Consider the following 18,588-nt stretch of genomic DNA (forward strand, 5'->3'; position numbering starts at 1 on the left):
CCGGAGGTTTCCGTCTGAGTATTTCGTGGGACCACCTTCGGAGGTTACCTGTCAGAATTGACGTTGGATATACGTCACTCACTTTATGTATTAGAGAAATTATACTATAAAATCTGTACAAATTTGGTATGAATCCTTAACTAAATTGCTGGATTGTTCCGATTTTACTAGCTACGGCACTGTTGTTAAATTGTAGCTGTTTGGACATGTTTGACGACGATAACTAAAGGAAATCTACCGAGTGGGAATTTCTGATGCTATTTGGTATAAAGCACTCTTAAACGTCAAATATTTAATTTATCGACGAAGATTATAAAGATTCTTAACTTTTTAATTGAGGACAATTTTATATATGGATACGGTATCCTTTATGAATAATTTTGCTTGCATATTTTGTTTTTTTTATCACTAATTTACAACCATATATATTCGCGTATATAACCTATGAACTGTCAAACAGGATAGAACATTTTCGTTCTGGTCACATGCAAAATAATACTGTTATGCTCTCATGTGCTTAACTTCCCCACCTCTGTGGTTTTAAGGACTTTTTCCTAGGTAACAGGTCTGTAATTTTCTAGATTGAATCCGTCTGCAGTTTCTATACCTAAGTCTGTTTTCTTTACATGCACGTGAATTAAACTAAGTACCATATCTTCACTTACTGCAGAATCCCTGCTTATTTGTTCAGGAATCACTGGCTGATGTTTTACACAACCTGGTCCAGTTTATATCTATTAAACCACTTCTTAGTTTAAATACATGCATGTTAGTCAATAAAGAGTCATAGTATTAATCTCTGTACCGTGGTACACTTCATTCCTTCAGCTTGTGCCACTCCGCGATCTGCTTCCGGGGGCAGTTGATGACTTCGCTCCAGTGATGCAGCTGCTGGCTGCTGGTTCTTGCACCGACTTCCAGGCGACCAATCACTTCGTTCTTAGTGACTCGGTCCCAGTCGAGCACCAGAAACTCCAGACTGATATTCTGTAGCCCTTCATTATATGGAACGTCGAACAGAAAGGACTCGTTGAACACGGGGTTCAGTGTTCGCTTTTTCACGTGCGTCTTCTTTTTAGCAATTCTTTGGCCATTGTAGAGAAGGTATATCTTCACGTAGGGATCTATAACACACGAAAGATAATTCTTCACTATAGTCTGGATGTATAACATTATTAATTATAGTTTTGACTTATGCAAGAAAAAGACACTATGCAATAAAATAGTCACCGTAATATACATGGAACACCTGAAGTAACATGGAACACCTGAAGTAACATGGAACACCTGAAGTGGAACACCTGAAGTAACATGGAACACCTGAAGTGGAACACCCGAAGTAACATGGAACACCTGAAGTAACATGGAACACCTGAGGTTACATGTAACACCTGAAGTAACATGGAACACCTGAAGTAACATGGAACACCTGAAGTTACATGGAACGCCTGAAGTAACATGGAACACCTGAAGTTACATGGAACACCTGAAGTGGAACACCTGAAGTAACATGGAACACCTGAAGTGGAACACCTGAAGTAACATGGAACACCTGAAGTAACATGGAACACCTGAAGTAACATGTAACACCTGAAGTAACATGGAACACCTGAAGTAACATGGAACACCTGAAGTTACATGGAACACCTGAAGTGGAACACCTGAAGTTACATGGAACACCTGAAGTGGAACACCTGAAGTAACATGGAACACCTGAAGTAACATGTAACACCTGAAGTTACATGGAACACCTGAAGTTACATGGAACACCTGAAGTAACATGGAACACCTGAAGTTACATGTAACACCTGAAGTAACATGGAACACCTGAAGTAACATGGAACACCTGAAGTTACATGGAACACCTGAAGTGGAACACCTGAAGTAACATGGAACACCTGAAGTGGAACACCTGAAGTTACATGGAACACCTGAAGTGGAACACCTGAAGTAACATGGAACACCTGAAGTAACATGTAACACCTGAAGTTACATGGAACACCTGAAGTTACATGGAACACCTGAAGTAACATGGAACACCTGAAGTTACATGGAACACCTGAAGTTACATGGGGATGGAACGAATGAGACGATCGTGAACATGCAGATCCATGTAAACGAAGCGCAGCACTATAAATCAATATATTTCAATGAACAGTTAGCATGGCAACACACGTCAAGTAGACAAGTCCCCCGGGAACAACCTAATGGTAAACAGCTACTTCTTAATTAGCAGGATGTCCATCTATTTTTATCTTTCACAGACAGCTAGCAAGTCATGCGGCAATTTCGTGGGTATTAGAAGCTCTTTATAGCGTTAGTTGCAGTGAGATTGCAGGTCACGATATCACTGGTTTGATGATATGACTGATGCACTTGTATAAGTCCTTTTGCACTATAGTGAAATATTCTATTAACCCAGTGTCTTGATCAATGTTTATCATAAAAACTTTAGAATACAACAAAGGCATGACAACAAAATTATATTCAAAACTCAAATTTAACGTAACTAGGGCAAAATATGAGCAAAAGAAATTCAAACGAAGGCACTCGAAAAAGCATAAAAAGGAAAAGTGTTTCGGAAGAGTAAACGTCTTCTGTTTCATCAACGCCAACCGCAATATAATTTTCGGTCAATCCAGGCAAGTAATGTCAATAGAATACAAGCGCTTATAACACAACCAGTAGAAGATTTGATTGTGACGTTTCGACTACTACAAGGTCACCTTTATTAGACAAACGACCAGTATAATGCGTATTAGCGCTGACGCATGTAGTGTATTTACAGTCTTATCTTCTACTGGTTGTGTTATCAGAAATGCCATTCTACTGACATTACCAACATGAGTTCCAAAAATAGTAATGTCACGTTCCCAAATGAGAACACAGTAAGCAATAACAACAGGTGTTTTAACGAGCGTCAAACACGTACAGCTCCGTATCGCATAAGGGAACACAATATTTCCCAATCAAATCACTATGACGACCACGAAACTTCCCCCATCATTGTCACAAGCACTTCCTAAATCCTGAGTAATGAATTTGTCAATTACCGACATCTTGCATGAAAATCATGATATTGAGAACAATCTTTTGAGTAGCGAATCAGCTGCGACATGTAAACATTAGAGGTTTGGGATGCAGGAAAGTTGCTCTCCAGAAAAGGAAATTCACAAAAGGGAAATTGAAATCCTCACGTTTATCATATAGCTTGGCGGAGAGTTGTTGATTTTGTTGTAGGAAACGCTCGGGGTAAGCGAATGATGTAGAATATGTAGTGTCTAGAATTGTTTGAATTCTGGTGGATATACAATATGGCTATGATTAAAGATGTTCTTGTTATCTAAATACAAGACTCGGCACTATGTCTGAAAGTGAAAAGAAAGCACTTCGTTAGGTCTAAGACTTTGGTGACTAGTTTTGATAAGATCTTCGATAAAACCAGTTTCGTGAGAAGACAAAAACAAGGCAGCCAGATGAGGGGCACGGATTGCCAACCACACAGGTATGAAATTATTGAGGAGCTTATCAGAACAGGAAACAATGGTCTTGTCAATTGCTTTAATGTCATGTTTACATATCTTGAAACTGCCCTACCTAAAAATAACAAGACCATGTTCGTCGTAAATATTGAAGTATAAATACCCACCAGAATTGGAAATCATGGAAACAGGTGACACTTTCCATAAGCCGTTTACCTCGATTCTCGCTTACAACGAAACCAACAGTTTTTCTACCATATTGTGTTCATTCTATCTGTAGAAAATGGCATCCCTGTTTCTTAAACCTTTAATGTCTTCATGCCACAGTTGATTTGATATTCAATGGCTTGTTCACAATATCACTGAGTTCCTAGTAAATTGCCTGACAAGTACACCTACGTAGGTAAATTAAGACTCTGTTCATCACCAGGATATGCCAAAGAAATGTTCGGTAACCTAGTGACTTGTTAATATACCTAGGTGACATTACTTATTAATATTGACCAGGAATTATTTGTTGAGTGTCGTTCATTAAGTAGAAGACGTTCTCAGTTCCAGAACACTAAGTTTTATTTTCTTTGTATATTTTAATCGATATCTGTTTCATGTGTACTGGGTTTTAATTAAAATAAAACGATGGCAATTTGACATATAAATTTATGTCACACAGCCGTCGTTTCCATGCACAGTACGATATTTACTACATGCAAATTCATGACACACATTTTAACATGTTTGAAGTTAAACATGAATTTAAGTATCCTAACTATGCTTGTTATCTGACTAACAGAGACAATCAGATTGGTAATACGTCATATAGTCGCGACGGACGACAGTAAATACAATCCGAATGGGGACCAAATATTTATAGTTCTCTTTGTGTGTTCTAGGAATTAGATTGTCCGTATCCCCCGGGATGTCTCGTGGGTAATATAACTGTGTGGCATGCTTGTAGGCACACGCACTGCCACGGTGAATTCCGCGCGCATTGCTATATGCATCTCTGTATTTCACACGATGATTCCGAGCTCGCGATCGTTATAACATAGGTCTCTCTGCTGTCTCGTCATTTCCGAATCTTTACTATACGTATCTATTTGACTGACACAGGGAGATTCGGAGTTCCAAACATTTTTTCTTTGACTCTATGTTTGACACATTCCAAGGATTTTGTTTCAACACTGACATTACGGGTTCCGACCTCATGGTTCCATGAACAAGTACTTTTCTCCTCGTACTTCAATGGCTGAAACTGTAAAGTCTGCACGTGTGACGTCCCGGTTACTGAACTCTTTCCTCCACGCGTTATTTAGTTTTATCTAAAGAATACTCCAGGGGATTCTCTGGTTATACTCCGTTTGCCTCCATCAATGACAGTATGACACTCCTCTGACAGCCCCCGATATCTAATTTGTGTCAATCAATGAACCGAAGAGGTAGATTGTAGTTTGTTCATCCTAATTATTGACATGGATAAGATGTTAAGTTCCGGAATGGTAATTAAACAATCAAAGAATGAAAAGGGATTTTATTATAGAATAATGAGGTTTCTAATGAGAGGTATAGTGTTTGATGTGTAAACAAAAAAGTCGTCCTATGGTTCTTATCGTGTCTGTAATAGATATATATGGAACAGGTATGTAAATAGGGAACAAAAGCAGCTACGTCATCGCTGTGTAGTTTTTTTTGTTTTTGTTTTTTTTTAAATACATTAGCAGTCAAGACATGTTATCAAGAATACTATCCAGAAAACAAACTATCAAAAGGTTTCAGGATCCGGTGATTTATCCGTCACGTAATTCTATCAGCTTTTGGCTGGTAACAGTGACCACGCGATACAATATTTACTTAGTATGATCTAGACTTATATCATATAATCGATAGTTCTTACCTATTACCTTATATGGTACCTGTTTTAATGGTCGTGAATCATTGATATCATGTAATATTATGTCTTATTTCAATTTTATAGTCACATTAATATGGAATGCACTCAGTGGAATGTATTGTATCTAATTCAGTAAAGATAAATTTGTTGATACGATCAATATCTTAACACGTATTATATATAATGCTGGAATATTTTCAGTAGATAAGGGAGATATTTGTATAAAACTGGTGAGATATTCCAATCTCATGCAGGAAGCAGTCTACAATTAATTGTAATATGAAACAGATTATGATACGATAAATTCCTAATAAGGATTTAGTGGCGATAAAAATTGTTTGATGAGGAGATGTTGTGGTAATCTAGTACTTAATAAATTAAGTTTAAAATGTGTTCCTTTTAATGGCTGTCTATTGATCATACAGCTGATACATAGATCTAAGTGTTGAACCCACACCCATATAGCACACTCTCTGACGAAGAAAGCAACGCCTTCATACATACGGCGCGTTTCAAAATGTTATACGTATTGAATGTATCACATACACACTACGGTCAGTGTTGATCATGTTATATCAGAATCTTCCGTAGTATCGATCCCATCAAGTGACTGATGGCGGTGCAGCACCGCGCATGCGTGTACACCAGACGGTATTCACAAACTTACAAGACCATTTCCCTTCAGACTTTCACTGTTAATCGAGCGGTCTTGATCGATTTTACCGCGGTTAAAATTTACTGATGTAGATATTGTTCTTATAGAAAATGATATAAATCCACAGTGTCCGAATCTATTTTTTCTTGCTTGTAGATGATAGTGGAATCATTCTTTGAAAAGACGAAAAGAATAGAAAACAAAAAAGAGATTGTGAAATGTGACCTACAGTTCTCACCTGACAGCCCCGTGATATCCATCTTTGGGAGGTTTCTGGCTTTCAGCACAACCACGGTGAGACGGTTGGCAGCGGGCTGATAACACAGGGAAACCAGAAGTTCCCCTCGGCCCTGCATCTGAAACTGGAGAAAAAAAAGGGACTTAAGAGAAGTAAAGAACAAATGTGGCAATACTTGGTGGATGCTGTATGTGTTAATATGTTTGTCAGCGGTATTGTATGTGAAAATGAAATAAAAGTTTGTCTATAACATTGATATCACTAAAAGGATTTAAAATGTATCTCCATGATTCTTAAGATACCATGACGTCAATACCTAAAGGCCATATTGTACACAAAAATAACAGTATATAGTATAGCGTCAATACCTAAAGCTAGGCCATATTGTCAATAAACATGACATTATATAGTATAGCGTCAATACCTAAAGCCAAACCATATTATCAACAAAAATGACAGTATATAGTATAGTATAGCATATTGTCAACAAACATGACAGTATATAATACCAATACCTAAAGCTAGGCCATATTGTCAATAAACATGACATTATATAGTATAGCGTCAATACCTATAGCCAAACCATATTATCAATAAACATGACAGTATATAGTATAGCGTCAATACCTAAAGCCAGGCCATATTGTCAACAAACATGACAGTATATAGTGTAGCGTCAATACCTAAAGCTATGCCATATTGTCAACAAACATGACAGTATATAGTATAGCGACAATACCTAAAGCCAGGCCATATTGTCAACAAACATGACAGTATATAGTAGAGCGACAATACCTAAAGCCAGGCCATATTGTCAATAAACATGACTGTTTATAGTATAGCGACAATAACTAAAGCCAGGCCATACTGTCGACAAACATGACAGTATATAGTATAGCGACAATACCTAAAGCCAGGCCATATTGTCAACAAACATGACAGTATATAGTATAGCGACAATACCTAAAGCCAGGCCATATTGTCAACAAACATGACAGTATATAGTATAGCGACAATACCTAAAGCCAGGCCATATTGTCAACAAACATGACAGTATATAGTAGAGCGACAATACCTAAAGCCAGGCCATATTGTCAATACACCTCCAATAAAAAGAATAATTCAATCACTAGCGTCAACATACAAGGACAACATTTAAACCTTAACGACAAATCACAAGGATAATAAATATAAGAGGTATGTATTAACGGAGACAGAAATAAGCTTGTCGTGACGACATTTTTCGTTAAGATACCCAGGACGTTACAAGTAGAGCGAAAAATAACCCCATAACATTAGTATGTGTGCATTCATCGGCTGTACATTGTATGGACTCCACGAACGATTGACATCCTCCCGTGTTTGGAACTTGATGCTAAACTGCCGGGAGAATGGAATGAAATATTAAAAGTCTTATTCACACATTAGAATCTATTCTAAACCTCTGGGCACACATCATAGATCGTGATGAAAAATGTCTGCCTTCATTTTAACGTGTACGTAATGTAGAAGTTATGAATAAAACAGTCGTTTACTGTATTGTCCATCGGCCAGATTATGGTAATTGCGTAAACATAGGTTCTATCGACTGTCATCCTGATGAATGAGGAACATTAACGTTGTTCCTACCCACTGTAAATATGGAAGCTGATAGTCAGACAAAGAAGCCAGACAAATAAAAGCTATCTCAAACTGCAACACAACCATTGATTTCTTGTCTTTCATGGTATCACCAAAACTAGCCATGGTTAGCGTGTGTTTGGATCTCCAAGATAGGAGATGCTGACAGGATATGACGTCAACATCGGGCGATATCGGATGAGTTTTCTCGCTGGGTGGTCGTGATGTCCGTTGTTATAGCTGTTTCTTATTGGTGGATTTATTGCACGTTCTATATGGTGGTACATAATAACTCTCAAAACATAATAGAGAAATCTTGTAGTCATTTCAAACAAAAAATAAGATTATTATCTTTGTACTGATACAATATAAATTAATGGAACCGTATCAACTTTTCTATAATATATCATTTGTCTATAATATATAACTTGTACATAATTAATTACTTTTATGTAATACAATGCATTAAAATAATACAGAATCATGTCCGTCTATTGATTTTATTCTCTGAATGGTTTATATTCTGGAACATCAAAGGACTCTCGTCTTTATCAGCAGCTTTAGTAAGCCCGTGCATATCAATTTAGTGGGGACGTGAAACTATTAAGTTAGGGAGAAGCATGCAACTATAAAGAAATAGAAAGATCAATAGGAAAATCACACTATCCACATAGCTGAATTGTCATACATATTGATGATAAGCAATCACTGTTGGTCGTGTTAAAGGTCAAGCTAGATTGAAGGTAAGGAGAGTTTGTAGAATATCAACTAGGTTTCAACATTTCTTGTTATCTGAAGTGAACACGGTGTTTAGAAAAGTGGATGCTGAACCGAACGAATGTTGAAATTGATATCATTTTATAGCTGAACAGGATTGTGGTTCTATGGCTTCGCCTAATGTGTGTTAAAAGCCATGTTTACATGGATAGAGTGATGCAACTTCCTCCATGTACTGGATACAGGACTACTCCAAGCCTCCGATCGATTGTGGAGGTATCCACTTCATCAGTGATAATTTGAGAAGGATTTTACGATGACATGCTTTGTGTCACCAGCTATAACAGGAAACAGTAGAATTTAATCGATGTCTGTTGGGAACCTGACACAATGGCCCTATGACGCAGTAAAGAGGACCTGCTTTCCAGTCCGGGTATTTGATATTCCTGTCGTCCATTATCGGTCTCATGTTTGTCGGCAGCTAATTAATTGTCCAACTAATCGCATTGACACCTTCTCACGGCCGTTTTAACACTTCATACTCTCAAACAAAATCTATAATCCTATGGCTTCTCTGTTGGTAAATGTGCTGTCACCCATAGCATGAAATGATATCTTTGTTGTATAAAACGTCGCTTCTGATTGGCTAAGTCAAGCGGAATAATTCATAAAAAGGAAAGAGTTCGTTAAGAAATGTGTGAAAATAGTCTGCATTACATGTTAGGATTCTAATGGATTTAGTTTGCCTCCAGTCTGCTGCATTATTTACGTGCAGTTTGTATACGTGAATCGTTAAATAAACATCCCTGTAAACATCAATTCTGTTATTGATTGTGTTTTATACATGTCCATTTACGTTTTTATGCTGCCTCGATATTCACAGTCAATTTATAAATGTCCTGCTTGACAACTTCGTTGGTTGGATATCTCCTCTCAAATCTAACGATGATAATGTTACGCAATAGATACGAAAACGAGGCAGTTCAGTTTGTAAACACGAACACACAATGGCGGACAAAAATGCCAGAAACAGAAGTGACACAGGCAAAAAATACCGTTTTCATCACCGTATTTTGTTATGGGTGTGGTAAATGTTTTTATGATACTTCGAAGGGTAACATATCACTGTTTTATAGGACATGTAGGGTAACATATCACTGTTTATAGGAAATGCATGACTATCACTGTTTTATAGGACATGCAGGGTAACATATCACTGTTTTATAGGACATGCAGGGTAATATATCACTGCTTTATAGGACATGTAGGGTAACATATCACTGTTTTATAGGACATGCGGGGTAACATATCACTGTTTATAGGACATGCAGGGTAACATATCACTGTTTTATAGGACGTGTAGTGTAACATATCACTGTTTATAGGACATGCAGGGTAACATATCACTGTTTTATAGGACATGCAGGGTAACATATCACTGTTTTATAGGACATGCAGGGTATCATATCACTGTTTTATAGGACATGTAGGGTAACATATCACTGTTTATAGGACATGTAGGGTAACATATCACTGTTTATAGGGCATGAAGAGTAACATATCACTGTTTTATAGGACGTGCAGGGTAACATATCACTGTTTTATAGGACGTGCAGGGTAACATATCACTGTTTTATAGGACATGTAGGGTAACATATCACTGTTTTATAGGACATGTAGGGTAACATATCACTGTTTATAGGACATGTACATATCACTGTTTATAGGACATGTAGAGTAACATATCACTGTTTTATAGGACATGTAGGGTAACATATCACTGTTTATAGGACATGTACATATCACTGTTTATAGGACATGTAGAGTAACATATCACTGTTTTATAGGACATGTAGAGTAACGTATCACTGTTTTATAGGACGTGCAGGGTAACATATCACTGTTTTATAGGACATGTAGAGTAACATATCACTGTTTTATAGGACATGTAGGGTAACATATCACTGTTTTATAGGACATGTAGAGTAACGTATCACTGTTTTATAGGACATGTAGAGTAACATATCACTGTTTTATAGGACATGTAGGGTAACATATCACTGTTTATAGGACGTGTAGGGTAACATACCACTGTTTATAGGACATGTAGAGTAACATATCACTGTTTATAGGACATGAAGGGTAACATATCACTGTTTTATAGGACATGTAGGGTAACATATCACTGTTTATAGGACATGAAGGGTAACACATCACTGTTTTATAGGACATGAAGGGTAACATATCACTGTTTGATAGGACGTGTAGTGTAACATATCACTGTTTATAGGACGTGTAGGGTGACATATCACTGTTTATAGGACGTGTAGAGTAACGGATCTCTGTTTTATAGGACGTGAAGGGTAACATATCACTGTTTTACAGGAAGAGTAGGGTAACATATCACTGTTTTATAGGACGTTTAGGGTAACATATCGCTGTTTTATAGGACGTGTAGGGTAACATTACTTGGTACACAGGATATTTAGGCAAGTGTCACTGTGTAAATAGAACGTGAAAGTTAACTTTACTGTGTATGTAGACCATGTAGGGTAACATCACTTGGTATGAGGACATGTCGGGTAACATCACTCGAAAGTAAGCCATTTTGATATGGACATGTAAGGCATCATCGTTCTATGGATTAGGTTTCTAGTAACACTCCCAGCACCACGTCAGGGCCTACCTTTATTTACAAACGTTGGCCATTGATTGATTGTATTATAGTCTAACACTAAAATCGAACATGGTGTTAGCAGTGTATGGCAAGCAGTATCAATATTAGATTTCACCATTCTTACGATTGTATTTAATCCGTCTATTGTGACACATTGTTTGTCTAGCACAAGGTCGTATCGTTCATTTGTGTTATAGTGACTGATCACTTGAAAATCACACGTCGGATATAAGGAAACACTTTACTACACGATGGGTATAAAGTTACATTGTATTACACGACGGGTAGATGATAATACTATATTACACGTCGGATATAGGGTAATACTGTATCTTAAAACGGGTATTTTGTAATATTTCGACTTTTTCCTAAAACAGAACCAACAGAAACGGATTTCTATATCAAGCTGTGGAATACGCGTTATGATTTCAATTCTCCTATTATAAATTTTCCATTTCTTGATATCCACATCCCTACATTCCTAACCTTTGGTATTTACATGGCGCAGTTGATTTATATACGAGAACTTGATCGTAATATCTCGATTTTCGTGCAAAATCAACTCACAGTGCAGGATTTCTAGAGATGCAGGATGAGTTAGATTGTGTGCAGTTTAAAGGTCGTCATAATGACTACATTGAGAATATTCCATTTTCATACGCGATATCTAGCTGGATGTATTTGATGCTGTTCATTATTCGTGGTGGTGCAGTTGTTGTTGACCTTGTTCTCGTTTGGGAACGTGACATCTCTTGATTGGACTTAAAGAGAATTACTTGGATGGGTGTCGTCGATAAAGGATAAGACGCATATCCTTCTGTAAAACCTGGTTTAGTTCTTGTGTTCCTCATTACCCCGAATGAGGGTACAAAATCACCAGATTGGTGAAATTCAACACTTGTCGGCCAAATTTTCAAGCATTCTCCTACACAAGTACATCGTTAGGGATACACTGTTCTCCCAATCTTTTAAAGGTTTATATTTTGCTTATGTTTTATCCAGTTTGGATTTGAATTAAGATCCTGTCGACAAGATGGTATTTTCATTGTTGTCGGGTGAAGTGCTTAACTGTATTACACGTCGGTTATAGAGTGATATTGTAACAAACATTTGGTTGATAACATCAGGTGATCGCACGTCAGCCGCCTTGCTGTTGTTTTAATCTCATTTAAGTATGCCTAAAAATACTACTACTTTTAAACACTGTCAGATACCTGAACGAGCTATTGTCTTAAGATAACGAAGAATTTATCGACCGTATCCCTAGGATATCTCACCTAGAACTTAAAATCGACGACACTTTAATATTAATGGAGAAAAAACTCACTACTAACCTAAATGACAAGAAACAAAGCATTCATTTTCCTTGTGAGTTTTCATTTTCAGACAGTATCATTCCCGCTTCTCCGCCTAAATTGTTTCCTTAAAAGATGTAGATAATTAATAAAAACATCTAATAACACAAGGTTTCTTGAAACGCAGGTTGATGAAAGTTTTGTGGTCTTTCTCATCTTCGTTGTAAGAAATATTCTATTTCGATTCTGATATGCTTTGTTCTTTCGGTATTACTGAGAACGTGACATCTGTTCGATTATCAGACGTACATGTAAGGGAAACAAGCTTCTAGTACTACATAGTTCTCATAGCATTATAATCTTTTGTTAATATTGTATCCCCAATTTATCGATTTGACTTCACGACTTTGTTTTTGAATGCACGACAGCAGCGGTAATATTTAAGATGATATATTCTTTTATGAATATGTCTCCAAAATGGTAATTCTGAACCATATTGACAGTCAAATTTTGAACAAAGAACACGTTGCCATCGAGACCCTTGGAAAATCTGGATGCGTGTGCAATTTCTGCTTCATCAGTCACATAAATCCAGGCCAATAAAATACTGCTATTTTCTCTAAATGGGAATCAGATTAATTACTATATAGAACTATGTAGCGGTATATAAAGTCTAGCTAAAGTTCTCGGGAAAATATGACTTAATATTCATGCTTAATTGTATTGCTATTTAATACCGTACGTCTGACATCTTGTATAAGTTGTATTTTTGCTGTAAAAACGATGTGGTTTTGACAAATATTATGGTGTTCCTTTGATTTGAGTTTACCTACAATTGAACATGAATGATCATCACCTTTTATGATGTGTATTGGGTTGCTTCTTTAATAAGGTATATTCAAATTAACGGCTATAAGAGACACACTTTTATATCTAAGTATAATGAGCTAATATTAACTTAAAATATTAACAATGTCAATTAAGTGAAAACTTGAAAAAAAAAACATTGCATAGAAACACTATGTATCAAGTGAATGAACCGAAGTGGGCTAATTAAACTATAAATAGCATCGGGTTAGATTTTATCGCTGATGTCATGACGACACAAGATGACTTTCTAATCTAGATACTAGTAAACATTCAGTAGGAAGTGTTCTAAAAGCTTTTCTGGTGGTTCTGCTCGTAAATGACGTGACTGTGATTGATTCCGATAAAACATGTGACAGGATGGCGGGTATATGATTTTATTTGGATATTTAATAGTCTGACATCAGTGCCTGGGTAAGTAAACAGATTCCATGTTCCTCTGGCCATCGCATTTGTAAGAAAATCACGCCTCGCTTGTTCAAAGAACGAATGGATATAACGAGTGGTTGGTGAAATTTTCGAAGACTGATTAAACACAATTTGGAAGATTGGTTGAGACAGATCAAAACAACATATTTTTGAATTTCAATTTTGCTTTCAACTTTCTTTGTCTTTTTGTGGCAAAGTTTTTAATTCCCCCCAACCGCTGGTTAACTGTAACTATATGACGTGCCTGGTGTGTACATCTCAGTTCTGATAGGTATATTGGTGGATTTTTATCCTTCATTAATTCCACAAATTCTGGTACATGATGTGATTAAACAAGGCATTTTTTGTCTCCGTATCAAAGTCTAAATTTGATGTGATGTTTAATGTTGCGAGATGTTGAATTCAAACTTCATATGTGGTCTTAACACGTGAAAACATGCAAATCTTTTTCATCCACCTTACTGTAAAAAGACATCGTTAGTCTTGATATCCTGTGTGGATAAACCTATAGAAGCCCTTTGGCAGACCATATATCACGTCAGCGAAATCCAATTACATCCGGGCACTGATTTCTGTAAGGCTTCCCATCAGAGGTGCTTTCTGGAATTTCTACTACTGCGTCTTCAGCTTTTAAGCAACCAAAGGAAGGACGACTTTTTCAACATCGTATCCAATTAATCATGAATAGGACAGGGATCCTTCGGGGAATTTACACTTGTTGCTATCGAATATGAAACGACGGATTTGAACAGAGTAAAGATGTGAAACAGTCCACGGGAGTACAGCAACCTATTACATTATTTAGCTGCCTCCAAGGTCTATAGTGCTGAACTAATTAACTCGTTTTATAGCCGTCAAGGCGCAATGTGTATTTCATATTGGGAATCATTGTCAACATAGAACACAGTGATATCTAAATAAGTTAATCTGTGGGTACTCCAAAACCATCGTTTCTTATCCAGTCATTTATACAATATTTTTTTTACGACTGAAGTAGATCTGTCATTCAGTTCTAAAATGGTATCGTTATTATTTAGATACTTAGGCATTGGTGTCTGAAGTTTAACATACACAGCGATGTCTACTTCAGTAATAACTAACGTTTATGGATGTACATTGTATTAACGTGTATGTTACATTACATCATTTACCGACTGTCAGGTATCACTAGACTTATTTACCGTTTTCATCTTGGATACTTGTCATTGATTTCAGTTATTGTTGTGTAAACTTAGGAGAGACATTCCATGAACAACTTCAGTATTACTGAAGATCACACGCAGTTGTTGCTAAGTTCTTGGCTGATGGTCGAACAACTTCAGTGTAATGGCCGATTTCGACAGAAGTCAGAATCAATGATCGAACACCATAAAAATATCAAATATTTACAATGTTGTTTTTTGTTGTTCTATATAATGATATTCAAACTTCAAACCTTCTCTACATCAAAAACTAAAAAAGACTAATTTCAAGGTTAGTATTGTGGTAGAAATACACGAGATAAATGAAGTCATTTTTGCATAATCGGTGCTCGAAACCACGCATCAGCATGCGGTTCTATGGGGGAAATTTGGACCAATATTTTTGTTTTAGTGTATTTTGTAAAATACACCATACACAGTATCCTCATTTAACAGAAGACTTTTCTTTTAGAAATTTTACTATAATTATTTCAGAGTAACCAAAAAAGGAGGTATGTAAACATTTGTTAGGAACCGGCGTTTTCTTGACAGTTGTCGAGCGCAGCAGAATCGGTTGCGCAGTCGTCTGCTGGATTCAGATTGCCATGGTAGTGAGAGAGCTTTTATTAGAGACAGAACACTGAACACTACATCCCATAATTATCACGCATCAGGAGTGGACAAGTCGGTCGCTTTGTGGAAATTAATATAAGTGTTCCAGTAATGTTTCCGTTCGAGCACTTGTCAGATAAATTTAATATTTACATTATGACATATCTTAATAATAATGAAACTGCTTGGGTACCTAGAGTTATATGATGTACTACAAAGTACCGGAAGGGTGAAACATATATACCGTTTAGTCTTTACATAAGTTTTACAAGATAACAATCCTCGGATTAAGATTAACAAATGTATACTACATTGTAAGAAAATTCGTTAGTTTTACTCTGTCTGGAAACGAACATTCAACTGCACAGCACAATATAGTTCTCGTTTGTCTTACTGAGAAATCACATTCATGGAATAACATGGAATAATGCAGAATTAGTTTCAATTAGCCAAAGAGGTTGTGTTCATTGATTGAGTGGAATGCACCATACTCAATAGTGGTAAAACGTGACTTCGTGCATTTAGGAATCAGGTTTAGATTCATTACATGGTGACTGTACCACATCTGACAGACAAGGACCTTATAGATTTGTAACTTCCCAACGTAAACCACCTCCTTCCTTCGTAGTTTCAACTCCAATTTCCATGAAAATACGACCATGATGTTGAACTCCAGCACGAAACACAAACCATATATAATGTAAGGAGGCATGATTCAAACGTCTAGGTGACGTCACCGAAACATTTACCTACAACGTTACCTTGAAGCGTTTATGTGGCGTATATGTCCGCGTTAGTTCGTGAGAAACCCCACTTATTTTTCTAGGAAGAAAATAACTATATATCCAGTTTTAATTAATTTTGTTGTGAATTTAATTGCACGTGATTCGGTGAAAAACTATAAAACTTTAGATCTAATTAGATCTAACACACAATTACCTTGAACTTTAATCACAAATACACTATCGCTGTTTCTTGATGCATTTAAAGAATTTACGGTTTTATAAATACCAGCTCAAACGCTCAAAAGGCGTAGCATGCAACAATACCTTAATTGATCTGCTAATCTCGTTAGTTTCGTACCCAAATGACATGAACGTGCCGCTGTTAGCAATTCTCGGCGTATTTTTTCACTGAATTTCAATCGATGCTACTCTGTTGCTAGTCGTCCTCTACTGAATCAACTCTTCAAAATTTCACTGGGTTCTGTTTTGGACTTTTCTAGGGGGAAATGTGCTAATGCCTTGTGTTTCACTCGGTTGTATAGAGTGGGGATGGGTAACAACTGTTTTGGGGTAAACATATGGACTTCAGAAGTACAGAAAAAGAGTACACTATCAGTACACACTGGTGACGAGATCATACCAGTACAAAATGGTGACGAGATCAGAGTACACTATCAGTACACACTGGTGACGAGATCAGATCAGTACAAAATGGTGACGAGATCAGAGTACACTATCAGCACACACTGGTGACGAGATCAGATCAGTACAAACTGGTGACGAGATCAGAGTACACTATCAGTACAAACAGGTGATGAGATCAGAGTACACTATCAGTACACACTGGTGACGAGATCAGAGTACACTATCAGTACACACTGATGACGAGATCAGATCAGTACAAACTGGTGACGAGACTAGAGTACACTATCAGTACACACTGGTGACGAGATCAGATCAGTACAAACAGGTGACGAGATCAGAGTACACTATCAGTACAAACTGGTGACGAGATCAGAGTACACTATCAGTACACACTGGTGACGAGATCAGAGTACACTATCAGTACACACTGGTGACGAGATCAGAGTACACTATCAGTACACACTGGTGACGAGATCAGAGTACACTATCAGTACACACTGGTGACGAGATCAGAGTACACTATCAGTACACACTGGTGACGAGATCAGAGTACACTATCAGTACACACTGGTGACGAGATCAGATCAGTACAAACAGGTGACGAGATCAGAGTACACTATCAGTACACACTGGTGACGAGATCAGAGTACACTATCAGTACACACTGGTGACGAGATCAGATCAGTACAAACAGGTGACGAGATCAGAATACACTATCAGTACACACTGGTGACGAGATCAGATCAGTACAAACTGGTGACGAGACTAGAGTACACTGTGTCAGTACGTTTGAGTTCATAGCACAGGATCTAATGTGTTTAAATAGATTGCAATGGAACAGGGAGTAAATAAATCCTGAACTTCCCAGATAACATCATTTTACATTGTTCTTATGTCCCGTGACATCGACTGCCGCTGGATGAAGAGTAGAATGCGACAGACCATTTAGTACGACAAGTTGTTATCAGACTATAAATGAACCAGGTTGGTGTGTCTTGATCAGTACTGTTCCTGCCTTTTTATCGGGATCCTATTTCTAAATACTGCGAACAAATACTTTTTTTTATTTCTGTAGAACATAATTCATGTTACCTTCATTTGAGATCAATATCGATTTTGAGTTTTGCATCGTAATGTTTTGTTCTGTGCCTGGCTATACATCTGAGATGGCTTCACGTGTTATGGAATATAAAGTAAAGAATATTGAATTGTATGACGAAAATCATGTCTTTGTATGAACCAAATCTGAGAAGCGAATTATTCAAAAGTGATGTAGTTACCTCCGTAAAAATGACTCATTATCAATTTTAAGACAGGAGCTTAAGAAATAAACGTTAAACAATTTAGACATAATAGAATACAATTTTAACATTTGAATTTCAATTTAACATAAATGTTTGAAACTGTCACACATCCAGCAATCTGGTCGGACATCGTTCTTTTGCGTGCGTGCCGAGATTACAAAGTCTTTATCGCTTCGACTATATGAATATTCAAACAAAAATATTCCCTCGTTGTATATAAGCTCGATATCTGTCGTTTTCTGTAGTAACATGA

General features: G+C 37.0%; 1 protein-coding gene across 1 annotated transcript in view; it reads right to left on the reverse strand.

The window, feature by feature from the left end:
• Positions 1-816: 816 nt before the first annotated feature.
• Positions 817-18,588, reverse strand: part of LOC132554486 (synaptotagmin-11-like) — a 43,755-nt gene continuing 25,983 nt past the window's right edge. Inside the window, exons 3-4 of the mRNA XM_060218801.1 lie at positions 6,255-6,387; positions 817-1,124 (exon numbers count right to left, since the gene is read on the reverse strand). Of these exons, the coding sequence (XP_060074784.1) occupies positions 817-1,124; positions 6,255-6,387 (441 nt within the window). The remainder of the gene's footprint in view (positions 1,125-6,254; positions 6,388-18,588) is intronic.

This window comes from Ylistrum balloti, unplaced genomic scaffold (assembly GCF_031769215.1).
Source record: "Ylistrum balloti isolate Yb309-2 unplaced genomic scaffold, AGI_CSIRO_Ybal_v1 Utg369640, whole genome shotgun sequence".
Lineage (NCBI taxonomy): Eukaryota > Metazoa > Mollusca > Bivalvia > Pectinida > Pectinidae > Ylistrum > Ylistrum balloti.